This window comes from Gavia stellata, chromosome 8 (genome assembly GCF_030936135.1).
Source record: "Gavia stellata isolate bGavSte3 chromosome 8, bGavSte3.hap2, whole genome shotgun sequence".
In the NCBI taxonomy this organism is placed as follows: Eukaryota; Metazoa; Chordata; class Aves; order Gaviiformes; family Gaviidae; genus Gavia; species Gavia stellata.
Window position 1 is genome coordinate 6,511,569 of NC_082601.1, and position 27,978 is coordinate 6,539,546.

At 34.6% G+C, this 27,978-nt stretch overlaps 1 protein-coding gene across 1 annotated transcript in view; it reads left to right on the forward strand.

The window, feature by feature from the left end:
* The window catches only part of LRP1B (LDL receptor related protein 1B), a 587,356-nt gene that overhangs the window by 516,235 nt on the left and 43,143 nt on the right, over positions 1-27,978 (forward strand). Inside the window, exons 68-81 of the mRNA XM_059820081.1 lie at positions 339-468; positions 1,510-1,616; positions 2,519-2,651; positions 5,943-6,065; positions 6,607-6,729; positions 6,988-7,125; positions 7,617-7,751; positions 8,787-8,906; positions 11,153-11,394; positions 17,977-18,200; positions 18,467-18,573; positions 21,846-21,962; positions 24,380-24,553; positions 25,069-25,194. Of these exons, the coding sequence (XP_059676064.1) occupies positions 339-468; positions 1,510-1,616; positions 2,519-2,651; positions 5,943-6,065; positions 6,607-6,729; positions 6,988-7,125; positions 7,617-7,751; positions 8,787-8,906; positions 11,153-11,394; positions 17,977-18,200; positions 18,467-18,573; positions 21,846-21,962; positions 24,380-24,553; positions 25,069-25,194 (1,999 nt within the window). The remainder of the gene's footprint in view (positions 1-338; positions 469-1,509; positions 1,617-2,518; positions 2,652-5,942; positions 6,066-6,606; positions 6,730-6,987; positions 7,126-7,616; positions 7,752-8,786; positions 8,907-11,152; positions 11,395-17,976; positions 18,201-18,466; positions 18,574-21,845; positions 21,963-24,379; positions 24,554-25,068; positions 25,195-27,978) is intronic.

Consider the following 27,978-nt stretch of genomic DNA (forward strand, 5'->3'; position numbering starts at 1 on the left):
TGGTTTGGTTTGGTTTGGTTTGTGGGGTTTTTTTGAGAAAACAATGTAGACTGTTTGTTGTGTAGAAGTTCACTGGATAATGCTTTGCTGTTTTTCTGTTCTTTCCTTTCGTCCCTTCTCCTTTCCTGCCAGTGCTGGACCTCGGGTGCTTCCCACCTGCTTAAAGGGTGCAAGCCACCTTTACGAATCATATCTACAAATATATCTTATTTCACAAGGCATTACTGTATTTCATAGTGTGGAGGGGTATAGGCTGTAACTTCTCTGATCAGCTGTATATTTACCAATGTTTCTATTGAACTCTTGATCTTGTGTATGCGTTGTTTTTATTGTACCAGAGGTATTGTGAAACAGGCTGTTCAAGAGATCAGTTCCAGTGTTCCAACGGTCAGTGCATATCAGCGAAATGGAAATGTGATGGTCATGAAGACTGCAAACTTGGGGATGACGAGAGAAACTGTGAACCAGGTATTGTTTTAAATAATGCTGAGAAATAAAATGAAGCAAGGAATAAATCAGAATGAGACAAGGAGGAAGTAAATCAACAAATCAAGATTCCTTGTGCACTAGGTGTAGGGAGGAGTGCAAAGAAATCTGAAATACTTTGTTTTGAATGGGTATCCTTGTGTCTTCCTACTCATGTTTTGAAAAACCCACTTACGTACAGCTATGCAATACGAAGCTTGTTGGGGGGAATGGTATTTAATTATATTGAAATATAATTTGATAATATATACTCAGCTTATAAAATTCTGCTCTGAAAAGTGCAGTAATTCTTAGCATGTTGCTAAAGTGTCTCTGGGTATTTTTTGCTTTGTGGTATTCATTCAAATTTCTACTAGTCCTTATGCAAAGGTTTTCTCTAGCAAATTATTATTATTGTTGTTATTTTTTTATTTCCTTATTACTGTACTGGAAAATGCAGTTATTTATTTTTACAGGAATTTTCCTACATTTTTGTAAGCTTCATCTAGATGGGTGCAATTGATAGAAGCCTATGACAAAACTCCCCTGATTTACAATGTGATTAAAATATCCATCTTTATTTTAAATAAAACTGCTTAATATGTATTTATTTTAATTGTAATAATGTATACTTTCTAAGCCCATGCTTTTTTATAAATTAAGCTTATTTAATTATAAATGCTTACATAACTTCAGCTAAACTCTAAGGCCATTTTAAAGAATGTGGGGGTTTTATATATACTCATTCTATGAATATATGTATGTGTGCAGTTACCATTTTTACCAAGCATAAGGAAAATACCAAAAGGAATTTATCAGTGGTAAAAACCAGATATCCTTTCACTATCATTATACAATTTACTTAGGATTCAACAATTCAGTTTTGTCAAATATTTTGTGGTAGTTTGCGAGTGTCTGGAAAAGCTCTGGTCAGCTACAAGTAGATGTTTACGCACTATGTTAACCAGATGAAAACATTACGTTACAAAGCAACTATTTATAAATTGTCTTTTTCTTAATGCTAAAATATGTGTTTGTAACCAGCATCTCCAACCTGCTCTTCAAGTGAGTACGTGTGTGCAAGTGGAGGCTGTATTTCGGCATCTTTGAAATGTAATGGAGAGTATGACTGTGCTGATGGATCTGACGAGGTAGTTGACAAATTGACGTTGATTCCCCCCACCCCGTCTGACTTGAAGCTTATTAACAGTTTTAGATCTGAAAATAATTAAAAGGGCAAATGGGGTTTTTTTGCATCCATTGAACACTGTCAGATAACTTAGCCCCATGACTTTGGTTCCCGGGTAGTTACACTGCGTTATGTTTGTTTGCTCTGTGGCCACCTTTTGCAGTAGACAAATTTGTTTCCCCTAGATCAAATCCTGAGCCTGGCTCTGAGGGAGTTTGCTTCAGGGACTGCTCCGTACTGCCAGTGTGGACAAGTTTGCGTCACATTTGACTCCCTCTGTCCTCTAGATTCACCTAATACAATCCTAGCAGGCACCTCAGCCTCCCTGGGCCTTCATGCCATGCGCTTCCTACACGTTGCACTGTTGGTATCTTTTTAAAAAATTACCACCTTCGTGAACAACTTGACGAAAAAAAGACCAAAAATAGTTGTTACTTCTCAGTTGCAAAGGTGCCAGTTAGAATATGAAGGATGCCTGAGCCAAATGCTACACAGTGCAGGTGAAGACAGTCCACTCTGGAGGTTTCTAGTCCTGATCAATGTGGATATGAGCCAGTTTGCACTAACTGGCCTCATATCCAGGGTTGTTTCTTGCAGGGCGGTTGACTTCAGAAATGTAAACGTAGCCATTGTTTCGATTGCTAATACTAAGCAACATAAAGAAGTAGTATCAGAACATATATAACATGTGGTTACAATTTCACTTAGACTTCAGTAACTACTTAAATTTCGCATTCTGTTGTCAGGGACAACTTTATTGTATTAAATATTTAGGGTGATAAAAAACAGTGGTGGTAAATTTTGGTAGGTTTGTATTTAAGTATGTTGTTGTTTTTCTCCTTCATTAATTCTGTATTCACACAGATGGATTGTGTAACGGAATGTAAAGATCATCAGTTTCGATGCAAAAATAAGGCCTACTGTATCCCTGTCAGATGGCTTTGTGATGGCATCCATGACTGTGTGGATGGCAGTGACGAAGAAAACTGTGACCAAGGTGAGAGACGCTTTCTTTAAAAGGCTTACTTTATTGGGTTTTGTATTAACACACATTGTAAGTTAGTGCTACCCTGGCCGTTCCGAGTGATGAAATGAAAGTTCTGTGACCTCTTTCAACAAAGACAGTATTATAGCAGCTCCACAGGCGATTTGCAGGACGAAGCAAAACTTACATTGTTCATAACTCACAGCTCATTGTTCCTTCGTTGCGTTTCCTTCCCCAAGGACCAAAACGTTGTGTTATTACTGGAAGCACACTCTGTCTCATCAGAGAAATCGGTAGTAAGTTCAGTTAATTTACAGTGTTATAGCCATCAATAAATTACAAGGCCATGCAATATAATGAAAAATTGCTAAATAAGTATCTTAAGACCCCAGTTTTCTATTTATTTCCATGGAGATGAAATGTTGCAACTAACCAGAACCCATAAAACCACATTTTGAATTCTCGCTCTCCTTAGAGAGCAGAACTATGCACATAAGTTGATTCACATGAAGCTAAACACTACACTCAGACTTTCATGCTCCTGATTAAGTTCCCAAATACGTTTCTGAGAAATACATCTGTTGGTCTAGTTCTCATAGTTGCTGCAAATTCACAAATCTTGTTCTAATATGTCTTTTCAATTGAGATTCATACATATTTACATACATATCTATCTATACATACACATGCATAGATATATGCAATTAAACATTATTAAACAAGTTCCCTGTGCTATTCCTTCTGAGGTAAGACCATGCAAATGTATTTATTTCTGATTTTTTTTTTAACTGAACCTTGCTTCAGCTCTCGGGCAGTAGCAGTGTAACTCTGCACAAGATTCTTAGTAAGTGTAGTAATACAGTAGTGACAAACACAGAACTTCTCACTCAAATTGAAGAAATTTTACTCAGCATTTTGTCAGCTTCATGCTTTTTCCAGATTTTTCTTTTTCTTTTTTCTTTAAAATGAGTAGGTCTATTCGTCATCTACAATCCCATGACATGTATGTAACTTCAAAAGCATAATGAAGTACAATAATAAATAATAATAATTAGAGATGAAGCGAGCAACTGCGGAGTTAAATATCCTTCCCTTATTTTGTCATAAGTCTATTAAGCATCACTTACCACTAGGAAAAAAAAAAAAAAAAGTTATATGGGATGATTAAGTTTGAAAGAGAGACCACAAAATGAAGCAAATGGGAAGAATGTTACAGAGATGTTTAGATGCAAAGAGAAAAACATTGTATTTGGAAGTGTTGAAGAATGAATTGTTTTAATAAGACTGAGAGAACAAAGTTTTAAAAATTTCTAGGCCATTTTAAAACTGCTTTTAAAATATCTGGACTATATCTCTTTAAAAACTAATGAAGTGCAAGTAGGTAGAAATGGTCTTATTTTATCTGAAGCCCACATTATTCTTTGGGTAGCATAATGGAGCTTCTGTGAACTGCAAATTGCTTGTAATGCAGTAAGAAGACTTTTGCCTGGTTGGTTATTGCTATAATACTTTGTATTTATGTCACAATTATGATTTCTGTTATAGAAATCTATTCTATAAAGGAATTATGACAGGCAGAGCAATCACATGAAACAAATGCCAGTTTATCTCACTGATAACTAATTTTTTCCTCTTTGGAAATACAGCAAACACAAATGGAGTTTTATTCTACAGCATTCTAAAGCAATCTCCTTAATATTTATCTGTAGCCCACTGCGCATATTTATAAACATAGCTCTTTTCTATCTTATTATACAACTAGAATTATGGGTTTATTGTGATTACACACACAATTATTTATATTCATGTCTTTCATCATGAAGAATACTTGAATTTTATATATTTTTCCTTGGATGATAGTAAAGAATATTTCTGTTAATGTTCATAAGTTATATTTGCAATGGGAGTAAATTATATTTGGTAACGTAGTGTGAAAGTTCCCAACATCCTCTTACACAGTGGATATTTCATGCAAATTAATTTCCTGGAAAAAAAACCTAAACCATTCTGAACCCTTTATAGTGAAAGAAAGCCTTCTGTTGATTTTAATGGGGTGTGAACGGGCCACTGAATGAATAAGTAAAAAGCCACTGGAGCATGATCTAACTATTAGGATGGGTGTAATGCATTGAGGTAAGCCACAGTGAGAGTTTTGGTGTTACCGTATAAAATTTCATTGTCTCCTCCTCTGCAGATACACAGCTTTATTTCTTTTATATTCTACTGCTCTCAGGAAACTGATAATCCATTTACCATACAAATGTGTTATGCAGAAAATTAATTTCAAGAAGTTTCCGTAACTTCGTTGACTGGCAGTGGTAAACTTTAGTCACAATTTTGAAACGAAGTGCCTTCTTACTGCCACATGTATTAAAACTGAATCCAGCTTGAACCAATTTTTAAAGCTTGAGCATGCCAGCTTAAAACATTTTCTCTCATCCTCTGTTCCATTTTGTTAGATGATTCAGAGTTCAAGCAATACTGAAGTTACATGGAAGAATTTATTCTTGCTGCATCTGTGTTCTGAAATTTCTCATTAGGATATTTACTGAAGTTACAAAAAGGAAGAGACTGTTAGAGGTCACCTAGCCTTATCTACTCTGTGCCTACGTGGCTAGATCTTCCCTAATTACAGATTTTATAGTTGATGGGGACGTTGCAAGCCTGGTCAAGCCTATTACTCCTCAGGAGAAGAAAAAGATGCTACCTCATGGCTAAGGGACTGCAATCATTTTGTCTCTTCTGAACACGATGTGAGTCTCAGGGAGTGTGACTAGGAATCGGTAGAGGATCAGACATTCAAGTGAAAGAAACCTGGACTGAAGTGGCCTTTCACAAGTTTGACCATATTTCTGTCTTCTGGTTTGTACTGTTCTCTGATAACACAAATTACTGATGTAGCCAGCCAGGTCTTTTCTGAAAGGCAGCATCACCAAAGGAAGTTACAGACAGAAAGGTAGTTGAAGCAGCTCCTGGCTAAATGAAAGGGGAACATGCCTAGCTTCTCAGCGTCTTTCTCTGATAACGGCCCTTTCCAGTCAGGCCAAATAGGTAATTCCTAGCTAACAGTCATGAAAAGAAAGGGAAAAAAGCATATGGTCAAGGAAGAGGTTTTTAAATGAGTATTTCTCTCTGCCTCTCCAACCCTTTCATTTGGGCTTGTTCATTCAGTTATGCTACGTGTGTCATTCTCTGCAGATAGTATGTGATAAGTGGTTGTACTGGTTTTATCAAGAATTGATGTACTTTCTTTTGTCTTTCTGTTTTCCTGGGTTCTTTTCTGTCGTCTTTTCATCCTCCCAGGGGGAAATATATGTAGAGCTGATGAATTTTTGTGCAACAATTCCCTCTGCAAACTACATTTTTGGGTTTGTGATGGCGAGGATGACTGTGGAGATAATTCTGATGAAGTTGCTGAAATGTGTGGTATGACATTAAGTTTTTCAGTGCTTTTCATGTAGTAAAGCAAGAGATGACAAGTAACATACATAAATATATAAGGACATACACGTCTAAGTTTTCTTTATTGGACTTTTAAAAGATTAGCTTGAAATGTGGAATATAGTTTTCTGTTGTTATTGCTATTCATGTAATTTCAGATATTTGTGAGAAATTAATTTTTTTGTAGAAGACACACAGATGGGAAAACATTACTTTTACATTGAAATATTGCTCATCATTAAATTTCCTACTTACTTTGTTTTATTTTCTGTCATATTTACTGATTCTCAAAAAGAAGTGTAATTACCCTTATCACACAAAATAATTTCATACCGTAAATGAAAAACTTATACTGTAAATATTGTTCAAGTGTTATTCCATTAGGTACCAAAAGTTAAAATCAAGTACCATTCATATGTCAAGTATAAGTGTGTTCCATGCTTGCTTATCGCTTTGATAAGGAGACATTAAAGAAGATTCAAGAATACTAGCTGGGTAATAGCTGATTCTTTTTTTTAATGTACAGTAAAGTTCCCATGCCCTCCAACAAGGCCGTACAGATGTAGAAACAACAGGGTCTGTCTGCGACCTGAGCAGATTTGCAATGAGGTTGATGACTGTGGTGATAACTCGGATGAAGATCACTGCGGTAGGTGATATTACCTTTCAAGGCATTCAGATCAAAGAAAACAACTTGAAGGCAAACTTTGTTACAGAGATCTGCTTGTCCTTCAGTAAAGCTTGACTGGAGGTTAGTAGATCAGAATTTGAAACTGAAAGAAATCAAGCTTGAAATAATTTCCAATTGCTTAATGCTTCATGGTCATTCCCATTTGTATGTGTCTAAAATAATCTAAGACCCTTAAATGCTGATTTATTTTTCTCTTATTAATTTGTAACTATATAGATAAAATCACGTATAAAGCAAGACCATGTAAAAAAGATGAGTTTGCTTGTAATGATAAGAAATGTATTCCAATGGAGCTACAGTGTGATTGGTTTGATGACTGTGGAGATGGTTCAGATGAGGAAGACTGCAAAATAAGTGAGTTTGGCTGACAAGATACGTTTTCCTGATTGTAGCAGAAAAGAAATAATTAACTGCAAAACCTACTCAAAACCACACAAGTTAATTAAATTTAAAGTTAATTTTTTAGTCAAAAAAGTTAGTTCTATTTGACATGCCACAAGAGGAAGGCAAATTTTATAGCAATTCAGGTTGTAGTACTTTTTAGAGTAGTTCTTGAGTTTTTGAAGTAGTTTCGCTATAAGTTGATTGCATTTTATTTCATTTTTTCAGCAAGATAAATTTTAGTATTAAATTCTTGATGTGAAATGAAGTATCTTAATTAAATACTGTCAATTTATATGCATATGTAGGTAAATACTGTAATGTCATATATTTGCTTAACATTTACCTGATACTCTTTTAACAGAAAGATAAATTTGTTATTTTTTATTGTTACTTTAGATCTTATTTTTAACAGTTTAAACAAATCTATCAGTGTTTTTTTTAGACATTTTTCTTATGTTTAGGTGTCACTGAATATACATGTCAAGATAATGTGAATCCTTGTGGAGATGATGCATACTGTAATCAAACGAAAACATCCTTACTGTGTCAATGTAAACCTGGATTTCAGAGAAACAAGAGGAATAGACAATGTGAAGGTACGGATCTTTTCTGTGATCCCTTGGTGTAAAGTATTAAAAGTCAACTGCGTAGTCAAGTTTTCTATGCTGAAGAAGGAGGTACATATCACACACTTTTTTCCGCAGAGTAAAAACTGCTTCATAGCTATGGGATAAAGAAATCAAGAAAAGAAACTGAAAGGATTTACAGGATGTAGATTTATGCATTCTACCTGGAGAGGTTATCAAAGATTAACACTGGTTGTGAATGTGGAAAGGTTCAGGTCAGGCCATGAAATGGTTTTATAATTTAAGGGGTAAATGGGTGTTTTAAGGTCCAATAGATTATTTAACTGGCCAATTGGGATTGGTGTTTAAGTTGGTATATGAGACTATTTTGAGATGCTTAAAATAATGAAGATGCACAAAACTGAAAATTTAAATGAAAATAAACAGATTGAAAGTAAAATGCCTTAGAAAATGTAGTCTTAATATATATGATGCCACACCGGTCAGAAAAAAAGACATGGTTGTTATAATAAAGGAGTTGATCAAAAAGATAAGATAAATCTACCTTCCCAAAGAATGCGTTGTGAATCCATTACCTTACTGGTGAGCAGTAACTTACAGAAAAAGTGGAGATCACCTCAGTGGGACTGTCAAAGTGAATATATACTTGCATACAAAAACTTCACTGTTTGGCTCTTAAGAAAAAGGTACGCACATGGGCTTTCCCAGTAAGGGGTGATCATGTAGGTTTGATTCTAACAGAGATAGGTATATTGGAGATAACGGTAACAGACATTTTCATTCTCAAAGTTGATTTCAAGCTCTGATGATAACAGGTTGATATAAGAAGGGTGGAGAAATAATATAAAATATCTTTCTGAGGTATGTAGATTGCAAGCAGAAATAACTAGTGATAATTGCAAAAGGCTTCCTTTTACTGTTGCAAGATATACCAATGCTTACGAATTCCTTTTGTTCATCTGCTTTGTTTCACGATGTTCCGAATGTATTAAATAAGAGTGTATTAAACTATAGGTATATAAATTACAATTCTTTTCCTCATAGATATCAATGAGTGTATGGTATTTGGTGCCTGCTCCCAACATTGCAATAATATTAAGGGGTCATACAAATGTGCATGTGAGAAAAATTATAAGGAGAGGAATAACAGTTGCATAGCAAAAGGTAAGGCTATAAAAATCAAAATAAATTGATGGCACTAAATCATTTGTTGTGTACATGGTTGGTAACACTAATGTGTTGCATAAACAATTTATTTTTAGATAACTATTTCTTGAATAGTGCACAGAAATAATTCTCAAAACCACTCACATTTACCTTTCATTTTGGTAAGCAGTAAATTCTTATCACTTCCATGTAAATGAACATTCTTAATATGAAAGTCCATTTCCAACTCCAGCTTTCTCTATTTACAAAAATATATACACAAATAAGAAAAACAGACATTATATATTAGCAAGCATGTAAGCATCCTTGTGAAGCTATAGAAGCCTGAGAGAAGAAGCAGTTATTTCACAGAAACACGTTTTAGAACTTTAGGAATAAATTAAGTAGTATTTGGAGTAAACATGTTTTGCTTTGTCTTGTTGAGAAATCTTATATAAGTCATTTAAGTGGAGTTTTTCTTCTTATAGTCACCTGAGAATATAGTCCTCATATAAATCAGCTGCCTAGATCATGGTCCAGTGAAGGTAAAGAAATATGCATGCATAGGTGTTATTTCTGTCTTTCATAAGGCAGAGGTATTGCCCAAAATGGAGGTAACAGTTAAGTCTGGGCATGATGAAACTTTTAAATCATTTTAGAAATGAAACAACCAATAATCCAGCTGCCTGAGTAAAGTTGACATAATCTTTGTGGATCTGTATCTGAATAACTGAAAGTATGATCCTAGCAACTTACCTGCAAATTAGTGAGATTTTGGTATGAATTTGACTTACACCTACACTTGGAGTCTTCAGTGCAGAACCAGTGTTGAAGTTACAAGGTGTGGCTCCTTATATATCTCTGTGCATGTCTGGTGCACAGCTATGAGCAGTACCTGATCTGAACCTTACGGCCAGTAAGCACATGTTGTGGACAGACGTCCTAAACCATGACAGATTGTATCACGTTAATTCTAGTTCTTCTTTCTTTGTACCACACCAGTCAGTAATGTAGGTACACCCATGCTGGGTAGCTAGATGGTGGTAGTCAGGTTTCTTACATGCTTTGTTCACATTTTCTTGAAGCAAACTTACCATGGGAGGATCATATTCATGCGTCATTAGTTTTCCTCTATACATAACGTGGACTCTATCAGGATCTAGCATCATTACTTGTTATTGAAGAAGCAGTCAGATTATGACATGGGAACAAAGTTGCGGTGGATAGTGGCTTGTTATTACAGAAACACAGGCACAATTCTGAGGGCTTATAATTTAAAAATCCAGGAATCACTATCCTACCTCTGAATTTTTTTACAAGCTTCATTTCCTTTGTAATACAGTTAATGGTTCCCTCTTTCCCTCATTGCTACCTGCTTTTATGGAACTCCTCTCTCTTCTGGTATTTAGCAGGAGTGAGGGAACAAATCATTTTTGGTATTTTATACTCATAAGGAGGAAATATATTGGACAGACATTATTGTAAGTTGTTTCTCTATGGAAAATGTGATATAGATTGGGAGTCTAAAAAATTGCAAATGTATTCTAATGTATCCAACAAATTTGAAACTTTCTCAAAACTTAATGAACAGATACCAGAGAGCATTTGCTTATGAGTAATGTATTTTACAACGTCTGAATCAAGATGGTAACTAGGTATCCATAAATACCACCCATTCACAGGTATCCATAAATGTTCACTATCTGAAATGAGGAGATATAAGGCACAGCTGCACATGTTCTGTAGCAGCTTTGGTCCAGTTTGCTCATGTTGCAGTCAGTTTCAAAACTTGACTGCCTTCACTAAAGATAGGATCATTCCACCTCTAATTTCCAATTAAGCATTGGCAAGTTTGCTTATTGGCAAGTTTGTGTTCCTTTAAGATACATATTTAGGACCCTCTAGGCACAACATGCATATAAAAATATGTAGCGATTCATATGGGCTTAATGAATAATAACCCCTATTTTTTTTATACTGCTTGAAGTGTTCAAATTCTTATATTACATACTCCTTAAAATATAGTCTTAGGTGTCACAGTGTGAGCTTGGAGAGCATTGAAAAATATATATTGCTATCAGAGTATGAAGAATTGCATTTATTGCCCAGAGTGTGAGTGTTTTTGCAGTCTTCAGCAATCAGAGAACAATTTTCATGTGAGAAATTATATCAGATAAACACCAAAAAGCTACTTGAGTGAAAACCACTGATTTTTGCATTAGTTGACATTTACCTTATTTTTGTTTCATTATAATAATCCCTAGGCTCTGAAGATCAAGTTCTCTATGTTGCTAATGACACTGACATCCTGGGTTTTGCATATCCATTCAACTACAGTGATGTTCATCAGCAAATATCACATATTGAACATAATTCAAGGATAACTGGAATGGATGCATATTTTCAAGGGGACATGATTATTTGGAGTACTCAGTTTAATCCAGGAGGGATTTTCTACAGAAAACTTCACGACAGAGAGAGAAGGCAAAGTAACAGTGGCTTGATAGTAAGTGATCAAAATCAAAGATTACATGATACAAATTTCTTTCCTTTTATTTTTCTGTTCTGATTGGCCATAATAACACGTGCTGATTTAGTAAATTAAAATGTCTATCTGAGAACAATTTTATTCAAATGGTATATATACTAATGCTTTTCCATTCAAGACTCTGTGACAGACTTGGTTGAGTCTCTAAGAGAACACAACTACAGTATTTAAAAAAGTTTTCTACAGATAAATAACCAGTATGTTAGAGACTTGGAAGGATTGTATGCCATCAAGATTTTTTATTTTAAGAGAGAAAAGAGAGGATATAATAGACAAATATGAGCAACACATGGTTTAAAGAAAGGCATGAATTTCAAGTCCTTGGAAAACAGAAAATGTAGGTAGGCCAAAGACAGGCTTAATTTCTACAGTGACCATATAAACAATAATATTGGCAAAGCTATGACAAACATTCAAAAATTAGAATAATAACCATTTTTTCCTTTATATGTTGAACTGTGTAGTATCTTCTTTTGAATAAGCATAAACGTAATTTTGCACTTTACAGGAGAAATGTGGAATTTTATAACCTAGGGTAATTTCAAGTGGTCTTTCCTTGAAAATAAAATAAATGCAGATTGATACTCATTTTGCGTAATAGACTTCTACAAAATTCTCAAGGAAGTGTTAGTGCTGAACAGAAGATAAAAATGTGATCTTTACATTGGTGTTTCTATAATGCTGTAAATTTTAGATTTTTTTAATATTTATTTTTATTTTTTGTTAAATGTGATGGCAGAGGAGAGTTTTTCATTTTTTCTTGGCCAGTAATAAATGAGGTGAGAAATAACGCCTGTCTGGCTGTTTCCTTAAACTTAGGAGAGGTAACGGGGATGACCTTACATCACATGAATGCTTTTATATGCCCAGTAGAATCAACAGCAGTAGCAACAGTAGACTAATCTTTCATCTATCATTCAACTCTTACACATCTGAAACCACTTCTAAGTACCTTTCATCCAAGGATATTTCCTTTGCAAACGAATGACATTCCTGACCTTTGATGCCAGCAGGGCAAAAAGCCTGGGGGTGTAGACACCAATGGACACTGAAGATACCTTATGTCTGTGATGGCATATGTATGGGAAGAGTGGTTAAAATGCAACGCTTCCATCTGCCCAGCAGAAAAGGGTCTAGATTTTGTTGACAAAGTGTATGTAAAGTAGATCTAAAGTAGAAAATTATTCCTAGCATTTCTAGTAGGTCAGGTATCTCATTTGAGTTTTGGGGAAGGATACTTTGAGAACCTAAGTATGTGTTGAAGGTGCGGAGTAATTCTGTGACATTTTTCTCATTTAAATGTGGCAGGTACCTGTGCCTAAGAAATCCCGATAGACACATCTCTGTATCGTCATTAGAAAATAACGAACTTGTAAAGTCTTGGGAAATTAAAATGTTGTGAGGTTTTTTTTGTTAGTTATTTATTTTATTCATTTTTGATTAATATGTGGATGCCTTCTGTAAGGGTAAGTGTAGTCTGCTGACCCACAACCTCTCTAACGGATATACACTTTCTTACAGGTCCATAAAACTGAACATAAGCATCCTTGAGACTACTTCACAGTCCAGGGATTAAAATTTTCATAGCTGATTTGACATTATCTTCCTGTTTAAACTAATAAAGATAAAACGTTTTTAGAATTACTATTATTTTTCTGAAGTACTGAAGTACTTCTCACTTCTCGTATCTTTGTTTCACCACTATGCAAGTATACTGTCGAGTCACTGCCTTTTAATTCAAGATTATTGAAAAAATTGTTTTTCTTTATACACCGGTTTCCCCTAACTCTTCGGTGTGGGTAAGTGCTCGTGAAGATGCTTGATCCAAGACATACAAAGCTTTCTTACAAATCTGTATGTGGAAAATGCACAGACTGTATCTGAATATATCTTGGACACATTTCATTTATATTTGTGAGGTGTTTACTTCTCATTGTGCTAAACTATTCAGAATATTTTCCCAGCATTATCTCATTAATACTCAAATATTATTGCCTTATATATAACCGATGAGTAGGTTAATTGGTTTTAAAGTGTTGCTTTAATATTATCACTTAAATTTGGTTTTGAAAAGCTTGAGAATTCCTTAATTTTAACTCAAGTTTTTTAATGGATAAGTTTTCAAAGGTTACATTATAAGTTTTATATCTAGATTTTCATATGTAAATCAGGACAGTAAACTTGAACAAAGTCACCTGCATTTTCAGGTAATTACATTAATGCAAAAATCCATCTCAACTGAAATTGCTCCACGGAATTAGCATATCAAGAGCCTTCCTCAGAGAATTGCTTTAAGTATCTCTTGTATTTTTCTGTGAAAAGCTTGGTACAAATTGAAGCATTAAAGGAAATAGTAAATACCAACTCTTCAGAGTTTATTGACAGATGCAGAAGAGGATTGCATTCCAATCGAGTTAAGACAGTGTAAGTGAATTGGTGATAACCGGTACAGCTGTTTACCGGCATAATCCCTTGAGAGAAATGTGTAAGTTTTCTGAGGTGAATATTCAACACAGTGACTTGCCACTTAAACTTAGGTGCTGTTTTTCATGGAAGAGGACACAAAGCTGAACATTAAAATGATTGTACCATATGATAGGAAGAAAAACATAGGTTTTGTAATGTATCCAGCAGCTTGCTCCAGCCCCACTGTTCTGAGAGCATAAGGACCCTTAACCGCTCTTATGATACATCCACGAATATGCTCTCAACGTGAGCATGAGGGCCCAGTGAAATTCAATGCATCACTGTGAATGGAAGCAATTTCTAGCCTGTTTTCTCTAAATACACTTTTTTGCAAAATATGAAAACCCACTAACTGTCATTTACTAAAAAGAGGAGGTTTTGTATTTGAAAACAATGACTTACAAAAGATGACCAAACTCTTACAGTTTCTACCAACCTCAGCTAAAATAGATCTTAGGCTAAATTTGTTCTGTTAATACACACTATATAAATTAGGTAGGTTAGTTAGTATTTAACTAATGTTGCAGATAGTAGTTTGAAATCTGTAAAACGTAAGATTTGGTTTACAAACGTTTTCCAGGTTACCCTTAGAAAAGTTTTCTGTCACTCCCCTGTTTTATTCTGTTAATCTAACCAGCCTGTGTATTTTTGCCTCATAGTGCATTAATTATGCAAAAGATGTTCTCCAAGGACAAAGAGATGCTATTTTTAAGCAATTCTTGCTCAGATCCATACTTCGGTGCCTAGGTACACACCCTGATACCATTATTACAGGAGAGCTCCTGTATGAGTGCTGGCTGATAATAGCAGGTATTCAGGCCCAAGGAATATTTAAGGAACATCTGCACTGCTCCTTTCAGCTGTTTGCTGATTTAAACAATATGCTTCCAACAGGTTTACTGCTTCTTTTTCGGTTGTGCTTATCATCAAAATATTTTTACTGTTCTTAAAGGTAATAGCATTACTTTATGTTTTTACCTTAAAGCTATAGCTCTCTATGGATGAAGTTTAATTATGTACTTAGGAAGCCCTCTCTGTCTGGAATCATCTAGTTGGGATTTTTAAATAACCCTACTTACATAACACAAATGGTGGTTTGGTGAACCATTGCACCTACTGGGCTGCTCATCAGTTGCGGAAAATTTTCTGTTTCAGCGAGTAAAAGTCTAAAAGTTTTCTAGTATTATTGTTTCTCATTTATTTTTACTGTTCTAGTAATATATCATTAGATAATGTATTATTTTTAATGAAGATATTTTAAACAACAATAAATAATTCATTTACTTTATTCCACAGCAATGCCATACCAAAAACGTCTGTAAAATAAATGGAGAAAATATTGTTTCAGATGTGCTCATGATATAAATCAGATTTGTAATTTAATCTTCCTGTGTTAAAACGCTAAGCATTGCAAGGTGGTGGGTTCCTGCTGCATGTGTAAGATACATTTTCTCCAGTCAAACTCAACTTTAGGGATAGAAAATTCTTCTGTAATCTACCATTATATCAAAATGGTTTCCAAATCCAAGCTCTTTACTGCAGCTTCTTTTGTTGTTTGTTTGGTTTGGTTTGGTTTTTTAAGCCCTCTACCTTTAAAACAGATTTTGCAATAGGCAGCAGTCCTGCTCAAAAATCTTCAAGCTGACGTGATCTGTAGTTGCGCAGAAACTACCATACTATAAAAGGTGATTAGGCTTCAAACCCCAATTTTTCAAATAAGTTGTAGTACATTATATTTAGCATCAGAATAGACTAAAATAACCGTAGAAAATATTAATGTGATTTTGTTCCTGCATTTTCATCCTTAGTCTGTATGCAAAATCATTCTTTAAAATTAACATAATCCAAATAAGCTATTAAGTAAAAGCTCATTTACAGTAAGTAATTTTCCTAGACAGTATGAAAAGATGCATAAGACATCAGAAATATGATGTAGCTAGGCTGAAACTTAATGAACACAACTGAGAATTACACAGCTGTAGCATCAGCTCGTGTTTTTTATTCTCTTCTCTTAATCTCTTATACCAGATGGCTGCTTTCCATTTCTTCTGGTTATCTCCTTGTTCATTTGATCTTTAATATGTGCCCCAGCATTGCTGGAATTTCATTTCTCCTCTATATTGAGAAGAATGAGAAAGGGTCAGTGGTAGTAAGCAACCCAACCTTGTTCCAGAATCTTTTTAGGACATCCCTTTGTCTCATCTGCTTCTACTACAAGCTTTTTGGGAACCGTCTCTCACTCTGCGTGGTAACTCCCATCATGTGCTTAATAGGTTCCAAAAAAAGCTGTCTTACTGTAAACAGTGGTTCTTGAACAGTCCGAAGAAAGGTAAGGAAGGGACTGTGCTGTCTGTAATAGCTGTTCTCCTTTTAAAAGACTATTTGGTTCTAGTCTTGTAGTCCAATGCCATTAACCCTGGCAGTCTCCAAAGTGGTAACTGGACATCTCCAAGTATGAGAGGCTTCTTGACACAGGTGCCTGAATATTACCCAGAATTAGAAGGAATTTGGATTAAAAATACAATGATGCTTATCAGCAAATACCCACATTTTTGGGTATCTTGTCATTTATGTGGATGTTGCTTGGGTAATGTAACAAAGGAAAGAAAGGTTGTTGCATGTAAATGCTACAGTTTTTGAAAAAAAATAGTTTCTCTTTGTGGTAATTCTGGAAGCATGTGCTCCTAGTATCACCATTTTATAACAAAGAACTATGATACATTATTTTGTTTAACTTTAAAAACAGGGTCATAGTCATTGTTTAAAGAAATACTGTTTTGCAAATGCAGTGATTGATTATGCTGCTTTAATACTCATCTAAATAGAAAGTCAGGATTCTGTATATCTTTAGAACATGCATTCTATGACATTTTTGCAGAATTAAAGGTTTATGAACAATGAACTATCTAAATTCACCCTTGCAGTCCTGTTATTCCACGTAGAGAATGAAATGACCTTTATTTTATGTTTAAAATAGTCTACAAATGTTTTGAGGTATTAGGGGACTCGGACACCTGAGGAAAACAACTTATTTTAGGATTTTCTTTCCTGATTTTTAGTTACATAGTTTAGTAGCGTTCCTTTACTGCATTTGTCAAAGAATAGACATTTTTTGTTCATAATTTAACTTGATGATATTGCAGGTAAACAGGCAAATAATTGTATATGTACTTAGCTCATGCAAATCTTGAATTTGTCATGATATACTGCATTCATGTAAGAAATAGTTGGGTAGTCCTATTTTACAGCTTCTCCTCCTCTCTGCATGAATTACTATAAACTTTAGAGAAACTTGTTCATATATATGTCCTATTTGCAATATGAACTTCTATCCCTAGGACCATTTTTAGGATCTAGGCCTGTGAAATCATAATAGAGATACTACAGTTTATAATTTTAAACTTGTAATCAGTCAAGCCTCTTTTATATGTGAAGATGAATATTGCACTAACTCTAGTTTTAATCGTTGGTGGAACACAGGAACAGTTAATAGCGAGGGAAGAGAAACATTTAAACAATTTCCTTACAATTGTGCACTAGTAGTGGTCAGAATACAGAGGTAATTTTACGCCGTTTTCTAAATGCAGTGATTTTATTTATCCTTGGCAGACTGCTGAGCCATACCTTGGGATGGTCTCAAGCACCATTTTCACTGAGAGCTTTGGAATGGGACATCGTACCATAGTTCTGCATGGAGTATAATAGCTGTATAATCTTAAATTCTTACTTTTCCTTTCTTTTTGAATTACAGTATGTAACATTTATTTGCGTCAGTATCAATAGTTCAAGTAGTTCATGCCTAAGTGCCTTTTTCTTAATGTAGGTAGCCTTAGATTTGAGGAAAGTTTTGAACCATTGACTTATTCTTCTGCAATGAACAGAACTGTCAGCAGATCCTTTAAAGCTTATCTACTACAGGTGGAATATATCTCTTTCCAATGCAGCCTTTTTAAATATTTCACCATATTAAAGGTAAAAGTTACTTAACTGTAAAAAGTTACATGAACCTGTGACTATGCAGCTGCTGTGAAAGATCATTTCCGTAAATCTGACTTTAACGTCTGTTCCTTTTAGTGTCCAGAATTCAAAAGACCTAGGGGCATTGCTGTTGACTGGGTTGCTGGAAACATTTACTGGACTGATCATTCCAGAATGCATTGGTTCAGCTACTATACAACTCATTGGACTAGTCTGAGATACTCCATCAATGTAGGTCAATTGAACGGACCTAACTGTACGAGACTCCTCACAAGCATGGCAGGAGAACCATATGCAATTGCTGTAAATCCTAAAAAGGGGTATGTATGTTTGAACCTTACTCTGTTTTGGTAACTCTAACAAAAATGCGAAGTAGAGTGAGAGAAATAAAATGGTAGCTACAAATGTCTAAACTTTTCCAACTCATTTACTTAACTTTCCTGCTCAATTTACCTGTATGTAAATCAGGATCAGTTATCTCCTATCTTTCAGGTAGGTTGAAAGGCTCACAATAATTTAATATCAGTGAAGTGTTTTGAGGGTCTGTATACACATCCAGCTTATTTTTTATATTTAATACTTTTAGGATGATGTACTGGACAGTTATTGGGGATCGCTCTCACATAGAGGAATCATCTATGGATGGTACTCTGAGAAGGATATTGGTTCAAAAGAATTTACAAAGACCTACAGGTATACAGCTTATCCGTTTTTCCTGATTACATGGCACTTGCTAACTCAATGTAGATTTGTTGGCTAAATTCCAGTTTCTCAGTTTGAAAAAAAAAAATCATATAATTTTTAAAATATGTGTTCTGGTTATTCTATGCAGTTACTAATCAGAATTCTTAGTTCTGTTTTCAAATGATACATCTTAATATGACTTAAACTTTTGGAACAAAGCTTAACATGAGGATTTTACAAAGCAGTACCAAAGGACTATATATAATCAGTTAAAATATGATTTGTTCAATAACACTGAACAAGCAAAATCAATTAAGGGAACACGATTTAGTGGTGAGACACATTTTTTTAAGAATGCGTATAAGATGTCACAGCCTATTTTAGTTACTTTCCTGAAGACACTGCAAAATAGTATAAAACAAGGTTTAAGTATTCAAAGAAGCAACAACTAAGTTATCTCAGTATTTTACAGAACTATTTTGAAGCTTGACAGTACATGTTGAGATCTTGTGAATTACCATTGAGACTCCATTGGCAAGATAAAAGTAATTTTTATGACAAAGGAAATGATAAATCCAGAATGAAATGTGCCTCTTAAATAGCAGCATCCTGTCTTGAAACCATAAATGATTTGTTCATGACCCATTTTCTCATGCAATATTTGATGTTTCTCCAGGCTTACAATGATAATTTGTTGTTATTGCATTGCAAATTAGGGGTTGTCCAACTTCGGTATGCATATGTGTTGAAACATAGGCATCTTTTAAGAGGATGCTATCTGCATATCTAAGCGCCTCAGTCAGAAGCTGCCACTATCACAGCAACAAGTAATAATATTTTAACAAACTGTTACGTCCCATGCTAAGGTGGGCTTATGGTGTTGCATATGCAAATTACACTTATCCCTGAAAGGAAACACTCTTTCTTTATTGGCAAGATTAGGCTGAAATATAGCAACTTAAGAAATTACATATGTGATAAGGAAGGCTTTGAGGAGAGGAAGCTTATGCTCCCTAGGTAAGTAAGAAGCACAATAATAATAATAAAAAAAATACATAGTCAATAGTAAATTCAGTAAGAAGGTTCTGATTATTCAGGCTGAAAGAGAACAGAATTTTATGTTTATCAGAGTTGTTACATACTCTTTGCTGAACTTCTTAAATAGAACTTTGTGAACATATCGGATACACAAATCATTAGATTTAGTTCTAATTGCTGGAATTGTGCTTTTTTTGTCTCTTACTGTCGGTCTGGTTGATTGCCAAGGATATGTCCTACAGAGCCAGTCGACACTTCCTTTGTCATGAAGGGCATTTAAACCCTTTTTTTTCCCCATCAGCATTGGATTATTGAATTTATTGAATTTTGTAGGCAATAATGGTATCAAACTTTTCTGAAAATGCAAGTATTTACTTCTTCCCTGACCAGAAGCAGAACTTTAAGAGCTTTTCTTTTTAAAATTTTCCTTGATATATTTTAGATAGAAAACTTTCGTATAAACATTTAACCAGACCTCTGACTCCCTACCAGGATGAATAAAATGAAAATTAGCAGAATTACCAAAAACGAGCAGGCTTTGCAGAGAGGGCATTTCACAAATGCCTCACCACAGTATTGGATTTTCCTGTACGTACTGCCTGAAAACACTTCCGTGGCGTCTTTCTGTTCTTCTCTTCCTTTGCTTCATGGTAGAAACTAGACTTTTATGGAGTCTTTTAGTTTTTTGTCAGGTATTTCACATAGATCTGTGTCTGTAGAGGAAATGGAAAAAAAAGCCGACTCCAAGCCATTTTTTCCTATGTCTGTAATATTTCCTCCCAATTGACACTTTATGACTATTGTTTAGATGAAGCTTAAGATGTTACTGATCATCCATGTTCCACTGCTCTTAAATTTATTACTAAATACGCCTTTCCTCTTTCAAGTAAAGTAGAGTGAGAGTTTGAACATTTGGGCTTGACTACGCAGGTTTTGCATAAAAATTACTATCACAGGAGTGCTATATATATAAAACAGAAATAAGTACTTTTTTACATTGTGTTATCTCTGATACTGTGAAAGATATATTGAGAATGTTATTTATTTATTATTTGATATTTGAATAGTCTTACTAAAATGCAAATAATTTAAAGCTGGAGACTGGAGACTGCTTCTAAAATATTCCCCCATACAGGTACCATGTATCACACAGAGCTGACACATTGTGATTATCTTTTACCAGAAATGATTCTCTTTAGCTGTATGCCTGAATACCAGTGTTTCTTTTAAAGAGGTTTTTCTAATGGAGTTGCAAATGTAAACATATTTCACTGGTCTGTGCGTCAGACTTCCTCCACTTCTCATCTATCTGTAGCTGATTAATTTATGACCTTAAGATGAGAATTTTTGCTGTTGTGTATAATTTCTTTTGATGTATTTTTTCTGACTTACCTACTTACATAAATAGGAATTCTTATTCTTATTAAAAATAGACTACAACTTCAAAAGCTCAGAATTAAATTATTTTATGGTTCTAGTATTTTTTCAGGCTGAAGCTTTTGGCATACCTAAAATGGCATATTAATCATTTAATCATCATCTGATGAAACATGGACTGCTTGGTTTAACTATTCAGTTATTGCCTAGAGGCTGGGTAGTCACAATATTATCTATCTTTTATTTTCATTTGTGCTCTCAGTCACTCACTCTTGTGCTTTCTTTTCATATATATGCGAATATATACATCTGTCAATATTGCTGTTTAAGTCTTGCAACACTACTTTAATTAAAATAATCTGATTTTTAATTCTGTAATAATTACTACACATGAAGTATTGGTGATTAAAAAACCCCTACAATTATATTCTTGTGGAAACAGGACAGGTTAGGAAGGCTCTATGAAATCTGAACGCCTTGTTTTTAACGTGTGGTCACACTGGTGCTACTGCTTAGAAATCTATTGACATAATAGATTTTTTTTGTTGGTAGAGCAAATTACAGGATTAGATTGTATATTTAATTCCCACCTGGTATGTAACACTACCTGCTGAGGATAATGGGTTTGAAAAGGTACTGACCTTGGAAGAATAAGTTAAAGAAAGTAAAAAAACACGGTTGCCTCAGGGGGAAGGTTTAAGCGGAAGGTGTTATATTTTATTTTCCTTGATTTCCAGTCATGTTTTTTCATTGTCATTGTATTTTGTGTTCACAAGAATAAGAACAATATAAAAATGTACAGTTGCATAAAAATACTAATTTTTTTTAGGTTTTATATACCTGTTTGAACTTTATTTTCTTTGTAGGTCTCGTAGTTGATCAGTTCAGTCAGCGTTTGTTCTGGGCTGATTTTGAATTATCTGTTATTGGCAGCGTTCTTTTTGATGGCTCCGATTCAGTTGTGTCTGTGAGCACTAAACAAGGTATGAAAAGCTTTTATATAACATGTTTTCTGTTTTGCTTTATTTGGCTGAAGTGTCACAATTCAGAGAAACAATGTAAGCAAAAAGCAGTGATTATTAAATAATATACATTGCTTTTGCTAGAGAATACTTCAGATATTATCTAAACAAGTAGATATTTAAGCTTTAAGATAATCTGATAAAGTTTACTTTAGGGGAACAAATATTCAGTGGTATGTGTGAATCTCCAAGATTGTTATCTAATCATTAGCTTAGGTATTATCAAATAACACTATGATTAATATTCATGCTTCGCCTCACTTGGACTTACATAGCAACAGGAGGACCTTGACTAGTTAGAAATCAGAGCTGTCTGTATAGCACAGGAATTGTATGGTTTATAGAACAGTTGACCTGAATCAGTTCTGGGAAAAATAATGGATTTGGCTTTCAGGTCAGTAAGTAATCACAGAATTCTACTAACAGAATGTGAATGAGGAAAGTTCCTTTCATAAGAAAGAGATTCTGGTTAAACAAACTTTGTTTTTATAGAATTGCATATTGGCTTTTTAACAATGTGATAATATATGTAACAATTTATGAAATGTGAATACAAAAGAGAGGAAACATTAAAAACAAATTTAAAATTTGAAAGCAGGCTTTTTCAGGGGAGTGCTTAGTTGGCAGTTGGTATTGGAGTTTCATTAGGCTGCTACTACATCTAGTGCTCCTGAGCGTTTTAACCAACGATCTGGAATTCAGCAGGAGGTTTTGGAAGATACTAGGAAAAATCTCCCGTAATCGAAATTGAGCAAGACCAGATTGAAATAATCTTATTCCGGTTTAACAACATTTTATTTCACAACTTGGATCAGTATGCATGGAAGCAGTCATCTCAAGAAGGATCACTTAGCTGAGTGTGGGGATGTGACCACCACCTCCTGTAACACTGAACCATACCATGCAGATGCCTGACAAGAGATTTTAGAAGACAGAAACTCCTCCTAATAGCTTTGCTTGCACCTCCTTTGGTTATAGTATTTCACAGTGGCTAGGCTGTAATCTATCACAGAATACACACTCAGTGCTTGTGCTCAGTGCTTGTGGCTGGCACGAAGACTGACAGGGTATCCTAGGTTGTGTTTTAATGTGTCACAATAGTAATTTCTATTTTAAGAATAAATGTGAGGTTATTCTTCAAAGGAAAAAAAGACATGACAGTGCTACAGGATAGAAGGCATGTAAGTTGATGACTTTCAAAATATTTTATAGCACGGAAGGGCTATACTACACTGTGCCAAACCCAGCAAATTTAGGCTTTATAAAGGGGAAAGTTGAATGTGGACACTTTGTTGCTTCCATATGTAGCATTTAATACTGAAATACAAGATCAGTAAAGCAATGTCACCTTTTGTCTCCTGCTGACATTTGTAGTGACTATGGAAAAAATCAGAGAAATAGGACCAAAGGAAAATTGAAGGAGTTTAGAAATTGCTTTGCAAAGAGACTAAAAACTTCATTTAATTAAACAAGCATAAAATAATGCATTAGAATTCACAAATATTTTGTTGAAACAAAATACAGAGTACCAACTATTGATAGAGTGGAAAAACAGTAGGAACAAATAAAGGCTGATGATTGAAACTGAATAAATACAAGTGAAATATAAAACCATTTTTACCGTAAATGGGGATAACAGTAGGAACAAGTTATCACCAGGAACGATAAGTTCTGTTTCTTTATGGCTTCAAATCAAGAAGAGATGCATCTCTGGCAAAGAAGTCTTCGTCAGAAGCTATTGCCTTGTTACATGGGTAAATGTGTGGAAGTCTACAGCCAGTTGTGCGTAGGAGGTACAACTATGTCATCTAATCAGCAGTCGGAGGTCTTAAAAATGAGGAATTGGTAGTGGCTTGGCATTTTATTTTGCATTAATTAACTATAATTATGAATTAATTATGTAGTATGAAATGTATGTAGTATGTATTATTAATAACGTAGTATGAAAACAAGCATTTCAAACATGTTAAGAAGGACCTGAAGAAATGTTTTTTCAGAATAGTTTCTTTTATGTAAGGCAAAATAATCTGTTTCTTTCTTGTCACATACTTCTAGCTAAAGGGTTGCAGCTAAGTATGCTCTAATTAGCTAGTTGTTACTGTGGGATTTCCCTGCTTTTCAATATTCAACCAGTTTCTGAGGCTGAGTTGTATGGAAAGCTAATACAAAGCTTGAGATTTTAGTTGCTTGTAATGTGGGAAGAGTTCCTTTTAAAAAGATTGCTTTTTAAAAGGCAATTCTGTGAGTGCAAAACAGACTGCATCAATAATAATGTCTTTTAGCTGGTAATTGCAATTACATGATTTAAGTTATTCATAAAATTAAGTTGGTTATTATTTGAATATGAATATATATTTGTATTTATTATTTACTTTAAGGTTTACTGCATCCACACAGAATTGACATTTTTGAGGATTACATATATGGAGCAGGTCCTAAAAACGGTGCATTTAGAGTACACAAATTTGGCAGGAGCCTTGTAGAATATCTAAGTGTGGATGTTGATAAAGCAAAAAGTGCCTTGATATTTCACCGCTACAAACAAATGGACTGTGAGTAAGCATAATTACTTTAAATTCGATATTGAGCAAGTTCACCTCAGGGGCGGGGGGGAAACGTAACCACGTTGTACAAATATAAAACAGAGCCTGATTGTACAAACTGAAAATAGATTTAGTCGTATTTCTTTATAAAAGTTAAATTCAGATTTTTGATGCATTTTCTCTCCTTTGAAAGGACATTGGACAAATGCTTGCCTTGTGTAATGAGGCACTGTAAATGAGATATAAAAAAATTAGAAAGGAGCTGAATACAAATACCTCTAGCCACAACCATATGAGGGGGTTTTTTACCAATACATTTTTTGTTACTGGAATAAATTCTATCCTGGTGTGAGTCTTGCACTGCCATTTGGGTGAGTGTGTTCACTGACTTCAGGCTGTTGATATCCTGGAAACTGGCAGTGTATCAGATTTTTTGTATCTGATTATTTATTTTTTCCTAGCTGTATAACACAGTGTAATTCTAAAAAAAAAAAAAATTTTTTAAATTGTCTCTTCTTAAACAGTGCCTAATCCATGCTTGGACCTGACTTGTGAATTCATTTGTTTACTCAACCCTTCTGGTGCAACATGTGGTTGTCCAGAAGGAAAATCATTGGTGAATGGAACATGCATTGATCAGAGCCTCTTAGGTAGGTATTGAAAACTGCATGCGAAACAGTGAATAAATAAATGGCCAGGTTTTGTCATTGCAGAAGGCTAGGCTGTCTGCAAGTCAAGAGTTTTGTGATGCTGTTCAACATAAGTGTTACTTATCGGAAATGGAAACTAAATATGAAGAAGCAAAATCCCTGATTCAAAAAACCTGTTTATATTAATCAAAATGAAAAATGTGCCTTCAGGCTGAACTGATACAAGATGATATTTAAATGTGAATGTACATATATATTGACCAAAAGAAGTTTGACAAGCTCTGAAGCATTTTGGATTCCAAATCAAACATTAGCCATTCAGGAGAAAAAAATAACCTTAAAGACCATCAAGAAACACCTCTGCTTAGACTACAGCAATAGTCAAAAGGCAGTAAGAGCAACATGGCAAATAATAATGACTTTAAAGTGACAAGCAAAAAAGAAAAAAGCAACTGAAATATTTTTATCTAAAATTATATCTTTCAGTAACATCTAATAACGACTAATATCAAGACACAGGAAACCAGACTTCGTGGTAAAAGAGCTACTAAGTTTTTGCCATATTTTAGGGGAAAAAACATCATCTTTTCCATAGAGAAAGGTTATTAAGTACTCTAAAATGATTCCCACTCTAATTCAGGCCAAATCTAAACCAGGTTCTTTTTTTTTAGGCAATTATACAGTATGGAATTAAAAAATAGCAGCTGTAGTCTTCCTTTCCTTTTCTGATGAAGAGCTAGAAAATGTATGTGAAATATTCCAAACCACATACATTCAACTTGTTTAAATCTAGCATTATATTGTCATCGTTGTCTCAGAGCATTTTTGGCATAGTTATGGATGTCAGTAACCCAAAACAGCAATTCCTGCCTTACATGGCTGTCAAAACCTGTATATTGTAGAACAGTGACCTGACATTAATCCAAAGGGAGGTTACATAGTCATATTTTTTGTTGGTCTGCAATAAAATCCTGATTCAAAGTCAGTTGAAATATTCCTGTTGATTTTGGTGGTCTTCTGGTTTATCCCTAAAAGAGTGAAATCCAGAAAATTTTAATTTGAGACATGAGTCTCTGTGAAACACTTTTTAACTGAGGTATTCATTTGGTTTTGTTACTGGATTGATCATAATGCAATAGTTGTATAGTAGATAGATAGGTCACAATGATTTACGTACCTTATTTTGTTTTGCTATTTATTTTTATGTTTTCAAAATACACTACCACTAATTACAGATCAGAAAACGCAACTTTCTAAGTCTCTTCTAGTGGACATCATTCATGTAGCAATAGAAGTTGTTTTGTACTTGCACAGTAGCTATTTCACAAATTAGTAGTAATTGTGGACATCAAGAACTAATGTGACTAAACTGTGCTTTTTGAATAATATATAATTCAAGTTACAATTGTAAACGGTAGTATATTGAACATTCATATTACTTTTTAGTGTCTCTTAAGTGGTTTGGGTCTTTTAAAATGTAGTAAGGAAGCTAGTAGTAGATTTCCATGGCTTGACAGAGTCAAAACGGGACAGCCATTTCCAGTTCCCATCCATCTTGAATAGTGCCCTCAGGAAAGTCTGTGTTTGAAGATTCTGTTTTGACAATGCATATGTGTCTATCCTCGTGAAAAATGCCTTCCAACCAATAATGATTATTTTCAACACTATTATGCTATTCATCATTTTGGTAGATTTTGGCATGACTCTCCTAAAGATGCCTTGCATGCTTTGTACAATTTCTTATTAGTCAGTCTACCTTAAGGTTGCTGACTGGGAGGTAATCTCAGTCTTGCTCTGTTTCTTGTGACTATATCCCAAAAACTGACTCAGATTCTGGTTCATTGGGTTGTTGTTTTTTTTTTTTTTTAACAAAAGAAAATTGAGGTAAGTCTTGAAAATCCGCATAATATTATTACTAGCTTGATCCACTGAATTGATTTTTCTTCATGAGTCTATGTGAGGAATTCTAAATGCTGAATCCTCAATGGCTTTCTGTAAGACTGAATCCAGATTGCTTCAGACAGCTGTTTCACCAGCATCTCACACAACTGATGAGAAACAGCTTTTGGGTTTGATTTGGCTTTTTCAAGCCAGAGTTATTACAACATATGTGTGTTGTATCATTCAGAATGTTTTTATAACAAGATGAAAGCGAGTTCCTGTGTGTTTTTAGATAAGCTTCAATCTCATTTCTCCCTAGATGATTACGACTGACAGAGCACAGTTCTTTTGTGGTTTATTTATTGACTATAGCAGGCCTGACTTTTTCAGTTTAGAAGCTACCCTTTAGTTTTCAAATGGATAGAGTACCACTTCATTTTCCTAAAAGAGACCACTGGCTTTGCATCCATTAGGTTTATTGTATCTAATTGTCTGTAGCACAATGAAGCTAAAAACATACAAAGAGGATGAAAATACGGAGACTTGCACTGGAGGAAGATGGTGCGTACCACAGCTGAATGAGCAAGAGTAATGAACGCTTCCAAGAGTTCCGTAATTCTGGAGCTGCACGTTTATCACTTTCATTTTAAGAAGGGAATATTTGTGCTTTCTTGGCTGCATGAAAAGCCTGAGAAAAATTACAAAGACTCAGATCAGACGTTGCTTCTGAACAGAGATGAAACATTTAATTTATTACGTTGTTTCCTTCAACACATTTCTGTGGGGACTTGCCCACTGCACACACAGATTGCAGGCAGACCAAGTGCTTTGGCTGGGGATGTAGAGGTTAATCCCTATATACCTTCTTTTTCACCCACAAAGTCTGCCTCAGGGAGCTGTACT